This window comes from Marmota marmota, unplaced genomic scaffold (assembly GCF_001458135.2).
Source record: "Marmota marmota marmota unplaced genomic scaffold, marMar, whole genome shotgun sequence".
In the NCBI taxonomy this organism is placed as follows: domain Eukaryota; kingdom Metazoa; phylum Chordata; class Mammalia; order Rodentia; family Sciuridae; genus Marmota; species Marmota marmota.
Genome location: NW_026000101.1, coordinates 8,813,521 through 8,834,070, shown reverse-complemented (window position 1 = coordinate 8,834,070; position 20,550 = coordinate 8,813,521). Strand labels below are relative to the sequence as shown.

The 20,550-nt window shown below is 34.5% G+C and overlaps 1 protein-coding gene across 3 annotated transcripts in view; it reads left to right on the top strand.

Moving 5' to 3' along the window:
* Window positions 1–20,550, top strand: part of Smc2 (structural maintenance of chromosomes 2) — a 52,277-nt gene that overhangs the window by 10,742 nt on the left and 20,985 nt on the right. For all 3 annotated transcript variants that reach the window (XM_015492114.2, XM_048783285.1, XM_048783286.1), the window contains exons 10-18: window positions 7,130–7,363; window positions 8,177–8,336; window positions 8,819–8,936; window positions 9,537–9,675; window positions 11,108–11,227; window positions 12,833–13,037; window positions 15,717–15,852; window positions 18,033–18,157; window positions 19,977–20,170. In XM_015492114.2, coding sequence (XP_015347600.2) covers window positions 7,130–7,363; window positions 8,177–8,336; window positions 8,819–8,936; window positions 9,537–9,675; window positions 11,108–11,227; window positions 12,833–13,037; window positions 15,717–15,852; window positions 18,033–18,157; window positions 19,977–20,170 — 1,431 coding nt within the window. The remainder of the gene's footprint in view (window positions 1–7,129; window positions 7,364–8,176; window positions 8,337–8,818; window positions 8,937–9,536; window positions 9,676–11,107; window positions 11,228–12,832; window positions 13,038–15,716; window positions 15,853–18,032; window positions 18,158–19,976; window positions 20,171–20,550) is intronic.

Sequence of the window (20,550 nt, the reverse complement as noted above, 5' to 3'; positions counted from 1 at the left end):
AATCAGGCTTATAAAGCGCTAAATATGTGGACTTGCCTTGATTTTGGCTGATTTTTCTTTAATTTTGCCAGGCCCTTAAGTTTCAGATAGATATACTGATTGTTCCTCTTTCATCTCCTTTTCTGTATCTTTTTATTCTTCTTGATCTCTCAATGTTAGCATGCCACAGCCTGGAGTACAGACATCTTTACTTCTTACAGTCTCATTTTAGCCTAGACATTGTCTACAAGTTGATGCCTTCCAAATCTAAACTAGACTTAACTATTTCCCTGAATGCTGTGAAGAAGCAGGCTGTGCACTATTTATCAGCTTGTCTGAGTCCTGAAAGAACACACTCATACACAAAATACTACATGAGGTTTGTTTATTGCTTATGGATAGTCAGCAGTGGACAACAAAAGCCTAGAATTTATTGTGAACTAGTTCCCAAGGCTCAATAAAGGTTCCCCAGAGTGGATGGGATCTTATCCACCTCTCAGCCACCTTAGGAAGTAGCCTGTCCTAGGGTGATGCGTGGGATTGGGCTGAAGAATTGAAAGACATTCTATTTCTGGGGACAGACTGGAACAAAGCCCTGAATTTTCCAGCCAGTCCCTTCCCAGATCAGGACATGGCATGACCATCACATTCTTAAGAACTATAAGCCAGAAAGAGGAAAATTGAGTTAGTCCAAGGCAACCTGGAAAACCATCATGCAATCCTCCTGACCCAGATAATCAACCCCCTGAGCAAAGCTAGTCCATTTCATATGCCGATGGATCTCCTAAAATCTAGAGGAGGAGGAGGAGGTTTGTCTCTTTGAGTTGATGTGTAATACCTTAACTAATACACAGTACAACGTTGTGAAGCCATAGCCAGAATACGTTTCATTAGGAGACTGCAGCAAGCAGGATGATCAGGCCTGGATGGAGCACTGACCCAGATTAGATCCTGGGAATCTAAGTACTGAGTTGCTGAAGAGGTCAAAGAAGGATCCTGATGGTAACACTACTATCTGCAGCCCGTGGGCTTGCTTTTGGGTCTCTTCTACTTGGGCTTCTACAATATCTGAGGTCTCTATACAGATACACCAAGAGATGCTGGTACTTGAATACACTTCATTCAGCTTAATAAAAAGTTTAGATTGTCTAAAAGGCGGTTGAGATGTCTCCTTGACTGCCAAGGCTGGGAGAGAGGTGAAGGCAATATCTGCCATGGTTGAGGATAGGTTTCTTCTCATTTTCTCATGAGAATTACTTCTGTGTGTGATTCCAAAGATCTCATAAAGCATATAAACCCAGAGTGGTTTTATACTTCCTGGTAGGTCCCCTTGTAAGCCTGACATTCAGCTTTAGGCTGATGACTCAATACTGCATCTCATTCCTAGGGGTGATATCTAAGGGCAAACCAACCACACCCAGTGTATAGAATCCCACTGTCTGTGAGCTTTCCAGACATACCATTTAACATCATTGGTTTGGCTAACCCCTAGACTGCCCACAGAGAAAGCTGTAGATCTGGGATATACACCCTTATCTCCATTTTATTGTTCAGTGGCCCACATATGGATATGGGCCTCATTCATGACCTAACTGCAGAAGCTCACTTTTCCTTCATACAGAATTGTTCATGAAGCTCCTGCACATGGGATTAGCACAAGGCCAGTTCTTGTTTTTGTCATTACTACTAGGATATTTAACCATTTAAGCATGCTGCCTCAAAATACCAGCCCTTTTTATTTTATTTTTTAATTAATTAATTAATTTTTTTTATTTTTTGGTACCTTGGATTGAACCCAGGGGCACTTAACCACCGAGTCACATCCCCAGCCCTTTTTATTTTGTGACAAGATCTTGGTGAATCATAGAGTGCTGCCAAGTTGCTGGCCCCAAACTTGCTATCCAGCAGCCTCAGCCTCCCAAGCTGCTGGGATTGTATGCATGCACCACCATGCCTGGCCTAAAATACCAGCCCTTTAAGGTTTTGTTAGTTTGGGTTGTGACATTTTGCTACAGAGTCAGTTAAGTTAAAATGGATTATTTCTGGCTCCTTTCCATGTAACTGGTGATATATTCTCTCTTGGTAAACCAGGGTATGGAGTCTGTTGGTATACACTATGGGGTTAAGAATGCTGGTAAAGTTTACTACTTGTAGGACCAGAGGGTCACTAAGGTCTGTGACAGAAGAGGTCTGCAATAGCATATCCAACATTTTGTTAGGTACCTGCAGTGGCCATAGCTTAGTTCTGTGCAGCTGCCTCCTGTGGAAAAAGCATTTTAACTGCCTCTCCACCCCCATTACTCCCCACGATCTTGAGCGTTTTCTGCCTGTCAGGGGTTAAGCTGAGTTGGTATAGTGACATAGTTATGTGCCCCTATCCTAAGGCTACTACCTCTATGAGCACCATTGCCCATGTGGCTTTATCCAGACTTCAGTCTTAATCAGAAGATGGTTATCTGTTAGCCTAATGGTAGTCACCAGTCCATTAGGGGAGATCACATACTATACAAACTTGATGTGTCTGATCACATTGCTCCATTCAACTGAAAGGATCAGATGTACTTGGTCCTATCCCTTATACCTATGGGATCCTGTGGAGAGGAGGCACCCCTGGGGAAGCATTGCCAATTTAGTTAGGAGCCCCTTTCTGAGGTAATATGGCAGCCTAATCCCGTAAACCACACATGATGCCTGGGACATTTACTCCTAAGTGAAAAGGGAGGGAACTGGTTAGCAACACTAATATTGAGATTTCATAGGTGCAAGAGCATGGTTGGTAAAACAGATTGGGATTTCATAGGTTTATCCAAATCAGTTGTTGCCTGGTCTCGCTCTTCTCCTATTAAGCGCAGTATTTCTCAACATGCACTGCAGTGTTGTGTTTCTCTAGTGTTGGAGTGCAGTATTTGTGTTCATACTGTCTTAGTCAGAAGGTCATACTAACTAGCAGGACATCCAGATGTCTATCAGTTGTTGCAAAAGTCATCTGTCCGATTAGTCAGTTGTTTCATTACTTGTGAATGACAGAGTACCTGGAAAGTCCATTAATATTCTGCGAGAGAGTGCCTGTTGTCGTCTTGCTTGTGTAGTCAGGTATGTTCCTTGGTCAGACTTGACATTGGAAGGGGTATTCAAAACATAATGTAAGTTCTTTTCAAAGATGAATGGCTATGGTAGCCTTCACTGTCCATATGAATAAGATACATGTCTCTTCAAGCAGCAAGCTGTTGATGTAGTCCTTGTCCCCGTATAGGGGATCCTTTAATAGTCCAGTTGCCATTCTCCTGACCAGATGGCTAGGCTAATAGCAATAGCCCATGAGTTGGTGAAAATATAGCAGGATGGTTTGGATGTTACTACTGCTTGTAGTTTGGCTCATTGGCAGAATGTCCAGACTTCAGTCTTAATCAGAAGATGGCCATCTGTTGGTCTAATGGTGGTCACCGTCCTGTAGATCCTTTGGGCTTTGTTTCACAGATCCTTCAGTAAACCATGTCATTCTGTTAGTAGGTTTATCTTCAAACTTAGTCCCCAGATAGCCAGAGGAGGAGCCAAAACATTCCCCTATGGGTCACTTGGTCTCTTCTGGTAAGCTTAACCATAAGCTAGTTCATGGAGATTGCTTGGCCTGATCTTGAATATACCATTTTCATTTGAAAATTGACCTTGAGCCTGCCAAATTTATTGATGGGGTTTGTAAGAACCCAAGAAAGAATATGCAGTTCAGGTCTCACAGTCACATATGGTGATTCAGCTTTAAGGTATTTATTTAAGGTGTTTATTCTTCACGAGTGCATGTTAGCAAGCAAGTTACCCATCAAAAAGGGATATATATTTGCATCATGCAAACTATATGTCTCAAAATCCAGTAGGCTAGCAAATCCCTGTGGTAATTTTCTCTTGCCACAGACCCCAGTCCACATACATGGAGACTGAAGGTAACTTGTAATTCCATCTGGCTGGCCAGCTAAAGGTTTTAAAAGCAGCACTTGGGCCATGACATGTTGAACTACTTACAAGGCTTGCTTCCAAGAGTCCTGCTCAATATTGGCAGTTTCACTGAAGTGGTCAAAAGAATACTCATGTGATGCACCATAATCACCTAATCACAATAAATGGCACCATAATCACCTAATCATAGTTGTGCTATGCCTAGTGGCATATCAGACATTAGGCTTTCTTCCTATATGTGCCATCAGGGTGAAAAATTCTTGTTAAATTATATTTGGGATACTTATCTGACTTATTAGTCTCCATGCCTTGAAGCCCTTTTTGACCAGTGACACTAGCTGGTGCTTTGTAATAGAGTAGTTTGTAATATTTTTGTCTGTAGCAGATTTTGAATTAACAAAGTTATGCCCTGTTTTCTACTTAGCGCGTGGTGGCACTTTTGCTAAATAGCTATTGGGTCTTTGCTAGCTTCAGAAGTGATTATGCCCCATTGTTATGACTTGAGTTCTTGGCTATGAGGGAACATGTCCTCATAGGTGATGTTTTGGGCCACAAACAGCCAAAATGTCAAGGTGAATAATGTATTCAGCAATGGAAATTTGGTCACTGGCACCCAAAATGATCTACAACCAAGGGCCCCACCCACAACCAATAAGCACCTTGGCTCACTAGATTCATCCCCAAATCTCCTGATATAATCAATTTAATTTTTCCCCTAAGGAGATCTGGAAATACTGTCATAAGTCTCCAGTAAACAAGAAACCCTGAAAAGTTGGAATTCCCTTATCTTCTTGACGGGAGTATAAGGCCATTGTGCTCCAGTAAGCCTCTGGAGATCTTGCTTCCACTCTAAACTGTACTGTTTAGTGGTTTAGATCTATAGTGTACCTTTATCAAATCAACACTTTAGTCAGGATGTATAGGGGTTCCCAGCCTTTCTGCATATCTGTCCCCAATATACTATCTATTTCTGTGAAGGCCTGCATTTTTTTGTTTGTTTATTTACTCCCTCTCACCTGCCTCAGGGTTCATCCGATTACCCATTTCCAGGGGTCTCTGTCACTTGGCATGAACAATTCATAAATACCCCCAAATCAGGGGATCATGTACTGAACTGCCTCATTTCTGTATTTCCCTCTGCCTTAATCCATGCAGCCAGCTTATTCCCATCTATAAGAAGTGACCTGTGTCCCACTTACTGTGCCTCCTTTCCCATAAAACATCCAGGTGTATGTCCAGATCTTAAATCTCCCCTTACTCTGCCAGCTGGCTTGCATCTCTGCTGTGAGCTGGGTTTTGAGGGGTTGGGAGTGGTATGGCCACTCTAACTTTGGCAGTAATATAGACTGGACCCTACTGAATTGTGCCAATTTTTATGAAACAGGTTTATTGTGTACCTGATTACCAACTTCTCAGTGTTCAATAAATAGTCATATACTTAGTAGATATTCATAATAATTTATAGTAGATATTCTTATATAATTCATAATAGATATTCATACAGTTATATAAAGCAAATTTATTATTTACAGATGGGTAGTAATTGACAGCAGAACCCTGGGATTCATGGTGGGAAAGCTGCCAAGGGCAGATGGGAATCTCATGTGCATGCCCCACTCAACCTAGATCTAAGGGACCCCGGAGAGTAGCTTGCCTTGAGATTTATATCAGGGTGAAATTTATATCATATCACCACAAGGTGGCATGAGTTGCTGGGTTAAAGCGTTAAAGATATTTCATTTCTAGGCTGGAGGGTTGGAGACTAAAATAGAGCATAGGCTATTTAGGCCCTTTCCTCCCTATTTTAGGATGATGTTGTTCTAACACATTCTATGGTTATTTTTGAGAGCTACATCTGAGAAAGGGAACTGAACTGGATAAGTCCATGGTCACCTGGAGAATTGTCCTATAAACTGCAGATTCATTTGTTCAACTAGCCACTTAACTTTTTTTTTTTTTTCAGATGAGTAACAAAAAGTATACAATTTAACATATCCACAATGGATATGTTATATATATATAAATATATAAATATAAATTTTCCACACCAATGTAAATGCGAATTATTGTACTTTCCATATGTCAATAAATAGCACCATAATCACCTAATCACTTAGGCCAGAAATCCTAGGGTCCCTCTGAATTTCCTTTTTTCCTCTGAAGCTCCTTAATGAGTTCATCAGCAAATTCTGTTGACTCTAAAGTATGTGCAAAATACAAGCACTTTTTATCACCTCAGTCAAAGTCATGTGTATAATTAAATATAAAGCCTGTATTATGTGTTTCATGCTATTATATACTCTTCATGCTATGACTCTTGGCTCCCTCTTAACATTCTTTTTCTCTGCTGCAACTGCAGTTCTTCAAATGCCCAAACATGTTCTCAGGGCTTACAGGTACAGTGTTCACAGCTATTTACATGATCGCTTTTCTTCATTTAGTTTCTATTTAAATGTCAGCAGATTCCCTTTTTCTTAAATTAATAGTTGCCCTCAGTTTCTTTCCCTTGACCTTGCTTTATTTTTTGCCATGCCTTCCACCTTAGAATTATGCTCCCTGAGGATAGGGTCTTAGTTTGTGTTTTAAATATCTTTGAACAATACTCAGTATATAGTAAACACCTAATAAATATTTGATGAACCATGAACTATTCAAGTAGCCCCAAATTCCTGGTCATTTTTATTAAACAAGACAGCTAGACTTTTCAGTGCTATTGCTGTCTTACATAATGTCAGATATCTGTTTAATATCACTTAAGAGAGGTTTTAGTAGTTCTTTCCCCACAACTATTTAATAATTAAATTGTGTGCTCCCTTAACACTTTATAAAGTATTTTAATGTATACACTCTTACTTCTAAAATCTCTGCTTTTAACCTTAGTGTAGGATGGCTATTATTTCAACTCTAAAACTTTAAGGACTATGTTTAGTTTCAAGTAGATTATTTAAATGTGTAATCATTTTTTAGCCCATTGTTGCCTAGATTTTACTATCACATATGGGATGAAAATATTTCAGGGAGTGGAAGAGTTACATCCCCCAAACAGCAAAGTTCAGAATGGGAATTCAGTACTTAAAGTTATAATGATTATTTTCCTTGTTATTACATTTGTTACAAAATTTAATGAAGTAAGAGTATTTGTGTATAAACATATATTCTTAAAATAACAATATTTTTCAATTTGAAATTTTCCCTGAAGGACTCTAAAACTTTAGCAGCAAAGGAAAAAGAAGTTAAAAAGATAACAGATGGGCTGCACGACCTTCAAGAAGCAAGTAAAAAAGATGCTGAAGCTTTGGCTGCTGCACAGCAACACTTCAATGCTGTGTCTGCTGGCTTGTCCAGTAATGAAGATGGAGCAGAAGCAACTCTTGCTGGTCAAATGATGGCCTGTAAAAATGATATAAGTAAAGCTCAGACAGAGGCCAAACAGGTAAGTAAAGACATTAAGCACTTTGTAGTTATGTTAAAAAATGTTGAAAATAATCAGTTCAATGTCAAGAAACTTACTTACACTATTCAATCACTTTGTATACCTATTACAACAAAATTTAAATTTGTTGATTGTTAAACATTGATGATTTCAGATTTTCAACCTACTATAAGACATGAATTGCCATAATTGAATTTGTAAGTGCAGTAAATAACTGTTCATTTTATAGTCTTGTTTGGAATATTGAAGGTTAGTCATTTCTCATTTTTTTTGGCTGTAATTTATTTGTTTTATTGACATCATAAAATTTAAGTCTTAAGCTTTAAAAGGTAAACAAAACTGTTCTCTCTGCTACTTTACCATTTCTAGTTCATAAAATATTATTTTTCATTGCTCAATGCAGCTCCTTTGCTGTTACTAGACAATACAGAGATACACAAATACAAATATGAACACCTAAGTGGAAAGGAAGGGAACTAGAGTTAAGATTTCTAGCTTTCTGATATGTTTTTAATTTAACCAGTTACTAACAGTATTTGTCAACTTTATTAACACTCTTGTCATATTTTATAGATATTAAAAATGTGGACTTTAATTAGAAGTTATTTAATAACTTATATTAATGATACTATCTCCAAGTAATTGAGGAGAAAATACTGGGAAGTGACTGATCTTTTGAAATACTATTTCATGACACCAAAGAGTTACATTTTCAATGCTAAGGTCTCTTGATTGAACTAGTTGAACTCCGTGGCCATTTGATTACTAGCTCACTGTGTACCTCATGTAGTCTGTTACATTTTTCTATGACAGGCCCAAATGAAGTTGAAACATGCCCAACAAGAATTAAAGAATAAACAAGCAGAAGTTAAGAAGATGGATAATGGCTACAGGAAAGACCAAGAAGCTTTAGAAGCTGTAAAAAGACTTAAAGAAAAACTTGAAACTGAAATGAAGAAGCTAAATTATGAAGGTTTGTTTTAAAGACATGATAATCAAATCATTAGGAGGTAGTGAATATTAATAGAAACTGATTTAAAGGAAATAAGCAAATAAAAAACATTTTTTACCCTATTAACAGGTATTAGTATAAGTATTTATAAATACAATCACAAAAAATCAAGTATTAAAGATCCCTTTGAATTTTCAAGAACTCAGTATGGAGAATTTTTTGCTTTAGTCACTTGAAACTCAGAAATGTCATTTGTGTATTTTTATATTAGTAAGCATTCAATTCATGTGTTATTTCTTGAAAATTGCATCATTTATTGTTGGAAATAATGTCTACTTGACATTTGATAGAAATTTGAATGTTAAGAATGCTTCTTTATTTAATATTTATCCGAAATTTATATTTTGCTTTTTAGAAAGCTTTGGAAATAGAGGTTGCTTATATTTTCCTTAACATTGAAGAGTTTCTAAAACTTTGTATTAATGTACTTATGATTTACTCAGAAAATAAGGAGGAAAGGCTTTTGGAAAAGCGCAGGCAACTGTCTCGTGATATCAGTAGATTGAAAGAAACATATGACGCTCTCTTGGCCAGATTTCCCAATCTTCGATTTGCATACAAGTAAGAGATTTAGACCTTATATTTTAGTACAGTAATAACAAAGATATGTTTTTATTTAAGCTGAAAGACCACCTAAAACTTTTGTTAATACCAAGATTTTTGTATGAAAATTCTTATAAATTGCATTTTGTTTTTTGGTATTGTATCTTTAAACATTTATTAAAATGTTTCACACATCTGTACGGGGGGGAATTCTTGGGCAATTTAATGGTTACTGATTTCACTAATCTTGAATTAAAACTCAAATGAAGGGAATTTAATATAAGTTCAATGTCTTTCTGTCATTACTGTTAAATATATACATTTATGTCTTATAATTTGTTTTGCTACAAGGGTTTTATTTATGAGTAGAGTAAACATATATTACAGAGTTTAGAACAGCAAAATTCTTAGTTACATTGAAAACTAGTTGAAATAGATTTTTTGATTTAAAAATAGTGGCTGATTATCATCTGGGACATTTAAATTTTTTTGTTTTAGTAAAAATGTAATTTGTTTTCATTTTAGTTTAATATGCTGCCCAAAAGAGCTTTTAACTAGGAAAGTTTAAATTTTTCTATTTTGTTGCCTAAGATTAATTTTTCTCAACTTTTCTGTTAGGGATCCAGAGAAGAACTGGAACAGAAATTGTGTGAAAGGACTTGTAGCTTCTCTGATTAGTGTTAAAGATAGTTCTGCAACCACAGCTTTAGAACTGGTAGCTGGAGAACGACTCTACAATGTTGTAGTGGATACAGAGGTAAACTAATTTTAATTAAAGTAAAATTTGAAATAGGTGTTTTGCTTGAAGAATCACATACTGCTACAATAGTTGGACTTTTTTTTTTTATGTTTTAAAATTTTCTCAGGTCAGTTATCTCTATATGATGAAATTAATGACTTTTTTTTTTTTTTTTTTTTTTTTTTTTTAAGTATTGGAGACTTGCACATGGTAGGCAAGTGTTCTACCATTGAGCTACATTCCCACCCCTTTTTATTTTTTATTTTGAAACAGGTCTCCCTAAATTGCCAGGCTGGCCTCAAATTTGCAATCCTCTTATTTCAGCCTCCTGAATAACTAGGATTACATGCATGTGCCCCCATACCTGGCTAAGTCAGTGACTTCTTGATAAAGTTTCATGTTTACTAAGGAACTCAGAATGCGCATTGCCAATCATCGTTTTAAAATTTTTTTTTCCCTGTGCAAATTTGTGTTGATTTAAATTTTTTAAATGATCTAGGAATAACCTTTTTTAATGTCATCCACCCACCCTCATATCATGGGTACATTGGATTTACCTGCATTTTTCACTTCTCTTTTTTTCTCTTTAGAATGTTCTTATTTATGTCAGTGTTTCATAATAATTATTATCAAATATAATTCATTGTGTTTTTTACATTTTATGTTTTTTGATGTATTTGTAACATGTGTAACATATTTTGATACATACACATAGTGCTACTATAATCAAACATACATATCTATCACCTTGCATGATTGCCTTTTTGTTTTTCCTATGGTGGTAGGAGCACCTAAAATCAATTCTCTTTCCCAGTTTTTTACAATCAATATAATATTAACTATAGTCCTCATGCTGTATATTATATTTCTAAATCTCTACACTTACTTATCCTGTATAACTGCAAATATATACCCTTTGGCCTACAAGTTACTTCTTTTCATTTCCTCCCCTCCCCATCCCTAGTAGCCTTCTATTCTACTCTAATTAGTTACATTTCTTTTTTGTTTTATTTTTATTTTAAGATTTTGCACATCTAGAAATTACACAGTATTTTCCCATGTCTGGCTTGTAGCACTTAGCTTAAATTCTTCTAGGTTCGTTCATGTTCTTGCAAATGGCAACATTTCCTTTTTTAAGGCTGAATAATAATTCATTTTATATATTCTTAATCTTTTCATTTGAGATAGAAGATTTAATATGTTAATTTTTCTCAACTTTTCTGTTAGGGATCCAGAGAAGAACTGGAACAGAAATTGTGTGAAAGGACTTATAGCTTCTCTGATTAGTGTGAAAGATAGTTCTGCAACCTGTTGTAGAACTTGACTAATAATTATTATCAAATATACTAAACTGTTACTTTACTATGGATTCCTAAACTTGTATTCTTTCTATTTTAATGAGTTTTTTTTTTTTCATTAATTTTTTTAAAATTTCCAATTCTTGTTTTAGGTTACTGGTAAAAAGCTACTAGAAAAGGGAGAATTGAAGCGATGTTACACTATAATTCCACTCAATAAAATTACGGCCAGATGTATTGCTCCAGAAACTCTGAGGGTTGCTCAGAATCTTGTAAGTCTTATTTTATGTCATACATATATTTAATCTTTTTTTAACGTAGGCATCAATTTGGGAGGATATAGTCATACAGAACCACAACATTTTAATTTTGTTACCATTTAAAAAAATTAAGATAGAGAAGACTTATTATTATTGACTCATGTGCAATTAGATGTCAAGAAAAGTAATGAAGACACTAGAAGAAATGAAGGCTGGAACTCCCTTTGATACTTTAAAAATTAGTATTAAGTCAAGTCACATGACTATTAGGTGATAGTGAAAATTGCATTCCTAGTTTCTGAATGGGTAGAATTGAACTTTCAGAAAATTCTGAAATTCTCCAAGATGTGATCTGCTCATGATAGTAACCATTATGGAAGGCATCCATAATTCTAGATTGCTATTCAGCCCATTCAACTGCTAAAGTAGATCTGAAGTGCGATGACAGTTAATAAGAAAACAGATATGTATAAGAAAATATTTAAAAAGTTGTTATGATGTATAATACTTAATTATGAAGCTAATCAATAACATTAAGCAGCAAAATTAGTTTGTTATTGAACAGGCATTTGAAGTGCATGAGTTTAAAAGACAGTTCTATAAAACCTATAAATAACATTTGTAATTAAGATATTAAGTGGATATCTACTGTCCTTATTGAAATTAAGAAGTTTTCAATGAATATTATTTGAAAATGTTGCTATATTGAAAAGTGTACTCTCAGAAGAGGAAAGATGAATGCAGAGTAATTGAAAGATGATGTTTTTTGGTTTGTACTTTCTTTATTTAAAAACAAATCAACATTGGATTAGGAAGTAAGTTTAGCCATAGGTCAAGTTCTTATGTTAAAAGTTAATTGAGTTTTCATGTAACAGCAAAAACACTTCTCAGATCCTGTATAGCCAGACCTGTTGAATGGTAGCTACTATGTAAAAGCAAATAAGTGAACACAGTATTAACTAGAGCTGTCTTTGTTGTCATTTCTGCAGCTGTTAGTAAGGGATTTAAGCTTTTTTTTTTTTTTGAAAAGATGAGCAGAGGTTGACATTCTTAACAAAGATCGTGTAAAGGCAGTTGGATCAAAATAGAAGACTGACAAATCCTTCTATTCTTTTTTACTCTCATTTATTAAATATGTTTTTATTTCTATAAGTGGTCATTAGCTACTTTAATATGTTTAATTTGAATAAAAAAATATTCACTGTGTACCAACCAGATTACTAATGATGGAAAACAAAACGTTATATATTGTATTGATCCAAGAGTTTAAGAAACTTGTGTTTACTTAGTGCATTTTAGATTTAGGAATTTGGTATTGGTTCCTTCTTGATAGAAATTCTCCTAATGTTTGATAGTTTAGCTAAAGATTTTTATATAGTAATAGATCTTTCAGTGTTTAAACTTTTTTTTTCCTTTTTTTGACAGTGCTAGAGATTGAACCAGAACCATATGCTAGGCAAGCATTCTACTACTGAGCTATACCCCCAGCCCTACAGTTACTTTACTAAACTTGTATTACTTAAATCTCTATTATAGTATTTCTTACTATCTTATAGAATAATATTTGAAAGGAAAAATAGTAGGGTCTATATGGCGTATCTATTCTTTGGCTCATAGGTTGGTCCTGATAATGTTCATGTGGCTCTTTCCCTGGTTGACTACAAACCAGAACTTCAGAAAGCAATGGAATTTGTCTTTGGAACAACATTAGTTTGTGACAGTATGGATAACGCCAAAAAAGTGGCCTTTGATAAAAGGATAATGACTAGAACTGTAACTCTAGGAGGTGATGTATTTGATCCTCATGGAACATTGAGTGGAGGTAAGTTTTGTATCTTTGTTTTTATAGTTCTGTATAGTAAATAGAATGGGGCTTTCTGGCTGCCCCCCACCCTTTATTTTTAAAATAGGGAATAGTAGAATTGAGATTATTCCCAGTCTTTGATTATAACCAATTCTAGCATCTAGGTTCAACACTTAAGATCAAATATATACTTATTTCCAAAGCCTTAATTAATATAAATCCAAGGATCAAATTTAACCTTTAAATACTGACCATGTGATATTGGGAAATTATACAGTGTCATACTCCTCAGGAGCTTTTGGGTATTAATCAACTTTATAACTTATTTGTGTCAAATCTATTCCTATTTATTCTTGCTTTTTGTCTTATCAGGGTATTTCAGTCACTGGAATATTGATATTAAGATGTTCTTGCTTGCTTGCTTCTTACCTTTTGCTCATCTGCACTCAAGGAAAATGAAGTCCTTTAATTAATTTTTTAGCCTAACCACTTTCTTTAGGAAACTTGTTAACTCACATCAATGCTGACACTGTTCCTGTTAAAAGTAAAAACCTTTAACATAGTTCCTTAATGCCTAAGGCAATTCTTAGTGAATATCTTCTTGTTCTAATATTTGTCGTATCAATTTTCTATATCTGTATCAAGTGATAATATAAGAAACAGGGAATAATACTTACTCTGTATTAGACAGTGTTCATATTGTTTTCCAGTACAGTAGCAACAAGCCATATGTGATTCTATGTTAATTAAATTAACTTAAAATAATTTCCTCACTTGCACTAGTCACATTTCAAGGGCTCAGAAACCACAAACTGTTAATGGGTAATTGGACTATGCATATATTGAACATTTTTATCACTTTATAAAACCCTATTATTTTGGCTTTAAATAATTCATTTAATCTCTAATAACAGCTATAAGGTGGGCATATTACTATCATCTTCAAAATGCAGTTGAAAACATTAAGACAAAGTGATTAAATAAATTGCTAATAAATAGCAAAACTTGGTTTTCTAATTCAGGAAGTTTGATTTCACAGTTTGTGTTTTTTACTTTTAACCCAGTGAGCAATATAATGCCTCTTGAGATATCAGTGAGTTATTATCTTAGTAGGCCAATTAAATGAATTCCATGTTCAAGTATCAGATTCCTCAATGTGAGAAATAAAAAGGCTGGTGGTCTATTTTCAGAATGTAGCATTTAGCCTTAAATGTAAAATTGGGATGTAAGAATGGCAGCCAGAATGGAAATAGAGTAGGATGGAAAGTTATACAATAGCACCATAGCCTCTGGATGTGGCAGATCCAAAGTCCATTTACCTGAACAGTACCTTGAGAAACAGGAAATAGAGGAAGGGGTCAGTGTAACCAACAGAGATAGAAATCTCTCTGTTGAGAAATAGTAACTTAGGTAAAGAAGTAAGAGCTGTGTACATGTCAGAATGCATTCACCTCAAGAAGACTTTCCTGCCACAATGAACCAAGGGAGGTGGGAACAAATAAAGGTATAATAAAATTCCTTAAATAACTCAGTTAGCCATTCTGAGCTCCCCAGCCTATATAGCCCTACCATTTGCCCTCCCTTTATATTATATTATATTTTTATAATTTTATATTTGCCAGACTTAGTTTGGTAGTATACTTTTCTTTTAAAGAGATTTTTTTTTAATATTTATTTTTTAGTTTTCAGTGGACACAAGATCTTTATTTTTATGTGGTGCTGAGGATCGAACCCAGCACCCCACGCATGCCAGGCAAGCACGCTACCCCTTGAGCCACATCGCCAGCCCGGTAGTATACTTTTTTGCAGAAGTAAAGTTCACCTTGCCGAGCTACTTCTGACTATGTGTCTGATTCCTTGTGGCACTGGGTATTTCTACAACCAGTACACATTGAAATGACTTGTCTCTGTAAATGGAAGATAAACTTAGTATGTTTATTAAATATCTAAAACAGGAGAAACTTTTTAGATCTCATTTATTTAGATGTTCTTAAAAGTTCCTACATAATAGATGGCAAGTATGTAATCCCATATCTTATTAACGTAATAGCATTACTAGTTGACCTTAGCATTCTCCCATGAAACCAACAGTTTTCTTATCAATGGAATGATTCAAGACTGATGATTATGGGCGCTTGTACACTAATGTAAATTCAGTGTACTCTTTTGATGTGCTGTATCAGAGCTTAGACCAGATTATGATGTGGCAACAAATAACCCCCAAATCTTAATAGCTTACAATAGTTTATCCCATAATCATATTACATTTACCCTGTGCTGTGTGTTGTTTTCATTCTGTGATTCATACTAAAAGAGAAGTAGTCCCTATCTTGAACATGCTTTTCTCATGGCAGAGGGAAAGCAAGTGGTTAATTATGTATTGCTTTTCAAAACTTATTTTTAGAAGAGGCAAATTTCCCATTATATTGGCCAGAGCAAATCACATTACCAACTCCAATATCAGTGAGGTAGAAAGTGGGCCTTGGGAGGATAGGCAGTGGTTATTTAGAATAAATAATATACCACATCTACTTAGAACTGTTTCTTATCGATTGTATGTGTTATTCAGTTTTGGTGATGGAATGAAATCTGTATCTTTGTAAGTTCACGAAGGATTTGCTGTTAAATTCTTTCCATTATAATTCTCTTAGGAAATACTTTATTGTTTAATAAACTATTTCATTTTGCCTCTGTCAGGTGCTCGATCCCAGGCAGCTTCTATTTTAACCAAGTTTCAAGAACTCAAAGATGTTCAAGATGAGCTGAGAATTAAGGAGAGCGAGCTACAGGCTCTAGAGGAAGAATTGGCGGGTCTTAAAAACACTGCTGAAAAGTAAGACTTATGTTTTATTAAGCCATATATGTATCAAAGATTTGTGTGGCAGAAAATGATACAAAATTTACTTCTGTTTAAACAAATTCATAACTTTGGTTTTGTTTAAAATATTTGAATAAATTGAGAGTCAAAAGGAATGTTTTGCAAATTTTAATTAAGCAAAAGGAGGAAATAAAGGTGAAATACTCTGCTCTCCCTACTGATGTACACTGTTGGTATACTCTTGGGGTTGTTGAGGAAACCCTTAGGTATTCTGGAGTCAGATATCATAGGATACTTGAGTTCTTGATTTTATCTTACTCGAAACAGTGGATCATGAATCAGGTGTCTGCACTAAGTTTAGCAGCATTCTGGCTGTCCCAAGATCACTAGGTTGCTGGAGGAGGAAGTAAAGTTCATGTCAAGGAGTCAGCACTAAGATTTTAACTTTCCCTTACGGTGTTTCTTCCGTGTGAGTGTAGATAAAGGTATGCATGTATACTCAGCAGTACTTCTTTTCAGTTATAATTTATGTGTATGCATATTTTCACTTTGTAATCTTTTTTTGTCACTTAACATTTTCACTCAATTACATATTTGTTGAATGCCTTCTATATGTACCATGTACTCTTCATAGCAGTAAATCTTGATAAATCTCTCTTTATCTAGTTTTCATATAGTTGAGGAAATAAGATAAATTGGTAAAATATGTTAGATAGTTCTAAGAAGGAAAGAGGTGCTGATATTTTGATTGGATGGTCATGAAAAGCTCACTATGAACATGACTATTGAGTAAAACACCTGAAGGATAATTGTGAACAGGCCCTGTGGTTATCCAGGAGCGTCTCCACTCACTTTATAGTTTCATCAGAAGTACTGTAAATGTAGAAAATGCATTGTTTGAATGTTTAATTGTAATTTTTTTTAGTCTCTCTGAAGACAAATAGGAAGTAATGAAAACATTCAGAATTCACAGTATTGAATAAATGTAAAAAATCTAAATATATGTTCAATTTGGGGGAAGGGTACATTGATAGCATTTAATTTTTGAAGTTATCAAAGCTTAAAATGATACCAAGACTCTTGAGATATTGTATTATGAAAGAAATTTTCATATTTAAATTGGCCATTTCAAAATACAGATAGTATTAAAACGGCCTCTTTCAGATGTCACAAACATGTAAAGCCTTCTTCATTTTACATTTAGTAACAAAAATTAACAAGAGAGTAAATGAGCTTTTTCTGTGTGAATGATGCAACAAAATTTTTCTGTGCCATGTAAAATCTTTCTCAAGGCAATGAGTTCAGTTACATTTGGCTTGGGTCTGTTAATTTTGTTCTGTTAGTTTTATTAGATCCTTTGTTCTGTAACAAATGTGGCACTGAAAGAAAGAAAATAGATTTAGAAAAATATAAGACTATAAGCATCATCTAAAGCTATTCTTTCATATTGTGTTAGGAAATCAGTGTACATTTTTCTTCAAATGTCCATCTCACATTTTTTACATGTCTTGAAGTTACTTTAATTATTGGTGAGCAAGAGTTTCAATCACAAATATTCAAGATAGTGTTAATATTTTATGAGTTGTTTCCTTTTCCCTCAAACTTCATCAATTTCTAGTGACATGGTAATCTTGTGACTCATTAACTTAAAATTTCACTACAACTGAAATAGCCAAATATCTTCCAAAGAGATGACTAAGCCGTCAGAACCAAGGTAGTATTACAGGATTTGCACAAGGAAGTCCATTACAGATGACTAAGGTCAATTCCATGTTTTCATAAACTGTCTCATTACAAAAAGGGGAATATTAATATTATTACTGTTTAAAAATGGGAATAAGTAGGTAACTATATTTTTGAGACTTTATGTAATTTTAGGAATTGTCTTATTTTTATGGTAAGTATTTTGTGGGTAGTTTTAGATATGAATCAGCAGGAGAGATTATTTGTGAGAAAACTTATTTACTCAGAAGTTATTTTTTATTATTATTAAGACTATTTTCATAACTATTTTGGTGACCAGATCAGACTTGAGTAGATGCCCCAAAATCTTGAAAGTCATCAACTTTTCTTGATAACTAGTTGTATCTAATATTGTTTATAATGTATGTGAGTTTATTTTAGGTGAGAATCTGATTTTGAATGCATGTCTCGTACACCAGGAAAAACATTTATTACAAACTTCTTTTTCTAAGGTATCGCCAACTAAAACAACAGTGGGAGATGAAAACAGAAGAGGCAGATTTGTTACAAACCAAGCTTCAGCAAAGCTCATATCACAAACAACAAGAAGAATTAGATGCCCTTAAAAGAACAATTGGTAGTATCAAAATATTTTGAGCTTAACATGTTTATGTTAAAATTCTTTACATTTTGAAGATTCAGTTATATTTAAGACACATGTGGGAGCATTTTTTAATTTTTTTTTCATACTGAGGATTGAACTCAGGGGCATTCGACCACTGAGCCACATCCCCAGCCCTTTTTTGTATTTTATTTAGAGACAGGGTCTCACTGAATTGCTTAGCACTTCACTGTTCTTGAGGCTGGCTTTGAACTTAAGATCTTCCTGCCTCAGCCTCCCAGGCCTCTGGGATTAGAGGCATGTACCACCATGCCTGGCTTATGTGGGAGCATTTCTGTAGATTAAATCCAATATGGAACTTCAGGGTCTTAGGTCATCTTCATTATATGTCACTAGAGTTCTGTTCATTTTTAGCACTGTTCATTTCCACCAGTGGCATGTGAAAGTATTCATTTCTTCAGATCATTTCTAGACTTTTAAAATTCTTTAGTCTGCTGATTGGGAAGAGATAGCACATCAGCATTTTAATAAGTATTTAATTTTAGGATCTATTTTTGTATATTTATTGTATGTTTATTGCATTGTTGGGTTTCTCCTGTGAATTTTCTGTTTCGCTCTTTTCTTTTTCTTCTGTTAGGTATTTTTTTTTTCTCATAATTACAGTTTCTTGTAAGTTATGTGCATTATAGATGTTGTTGGCTTATTATCTTCTAACATTGTTTATAGTATTTTTGTCATATAAAAGTTTTTAATGTTAATTGTATTCAGTTATGGCCATCCCCCTAAATAAGTGCAAACCTTCTTGCACTTTTCATCAGATTTGTATATGAAAATTTATTTTTGTCATTCCTCCTACAATATCCACACACCTGTTTCTCCATTAGTATTTTTATTCTGCAATGAAAAGTAGTGTAAAATATTGTTTCAACATGGCTTCTAGAGTCCCGTTTGCACCTAGGACCTAACACTTTTATGTGTTTCAATTGTTACATTAACATTTCCATTCTATCTTGTTTTTGTTACCAGGGATTGAACCCATGGGCAGTTAACCACTGAGCCACAACTCTAACCTGTTTTTATTTTTTATTTTTATTTTGAGACAGGGTCTTATTGAGTTGCTCAGGGCCTCGCTAAATTACTGAGGCTGGCTTTGAACTTACAATCCTCCTGCCTCAGCCACTGGAGCCATTGGGATTACAAGCATGTGCCACCAAGCCCATCTTGCTCTTTTATTTTTTTAATATTTTTTTCATACTTTATCCTAGATATGTTCTCACAGTGTTTCTCTAATGAGAGGTTCCTTGAATGTGTATAAGTGGGCATTTAAAATCACTGAAAAATACCATGGTTGTCCTATTAGTTCTGATTTTAGGAATTAGGTATATTAAAAATATGAACTGTGGGACTAGGACATAGCTTAGTGTTAGGATGTGTGTTTTTCATGTACGAGGCCCTACACACACACACGCACGTGTTTGTATATGTAAATTATATGTATATGTATACATAGATACATAAATGTACACATATACACATGTGTATATGTATGTATATATGAATTGTGATCTTTTTGGTAAGTTACTCAAAAACTTAAAAGTAGGTAAGTTGTAGGTAAAATTGATGTTACTGATTAGAAATAATTTCATAGATCTTTAGATAATTGAAATATGGCTCTTATAATATTTGTTTCACTATACAATCTTTAGAATATGGTTATAATAGTTAATTTTTTTAAACTCTAGCTTCTCATTTTTCAGGCCATTATAGTAAAAGTTGAATTTATAAGTCTGTCCATAATTGTTAATTTAATTACATTTACTACTTTATGATCCAGAGGAAAGTGAGGAGACCTTAAAAAACACCAAAGAAATTCAAAAAAAAGCAGAAGAAAAATATGAAGTGTTGGAGAATAAAATGAAAAATGCAGAAGCTGAAAGAGAGAGAGAACTAAAAGATGCTCAGAAAAAACTGAATTGTGCCAAAACAAAGGCAGATGCATCTAGTAAGAAAATGAAAGAAAAACAACAGGTAAGCTTTCTTGAAATGGAACCAATCTTTTAAAGTCAACATAAAGCAGAAAATGGTAGAACATCATGGATTAACCTTATTCATTAATATTGATCCCAAAATCTAAAAGTGAGTTGTGTTATTTAGGAATTTGTAAGCCAAAGAAAACCCTGTAATTGAGTGTCTCATGTGCGTTTGGGGTGCATTAACTTACAAATTTTAGGTAAAGAACAAAGTAGCCTCTTAGTAATTGCTTCTTTCGGGAGTTTATGATACAGTGGAGCTGTATCATATCAGAGATTCAGCAAGTTGATGTTTCTGTTTCATAAGTAATTACATGAATGAAAACAAAGTGTGCTGTGTTTACATTGAATTGTAGACTTGTGGTACTTCACAGTTTT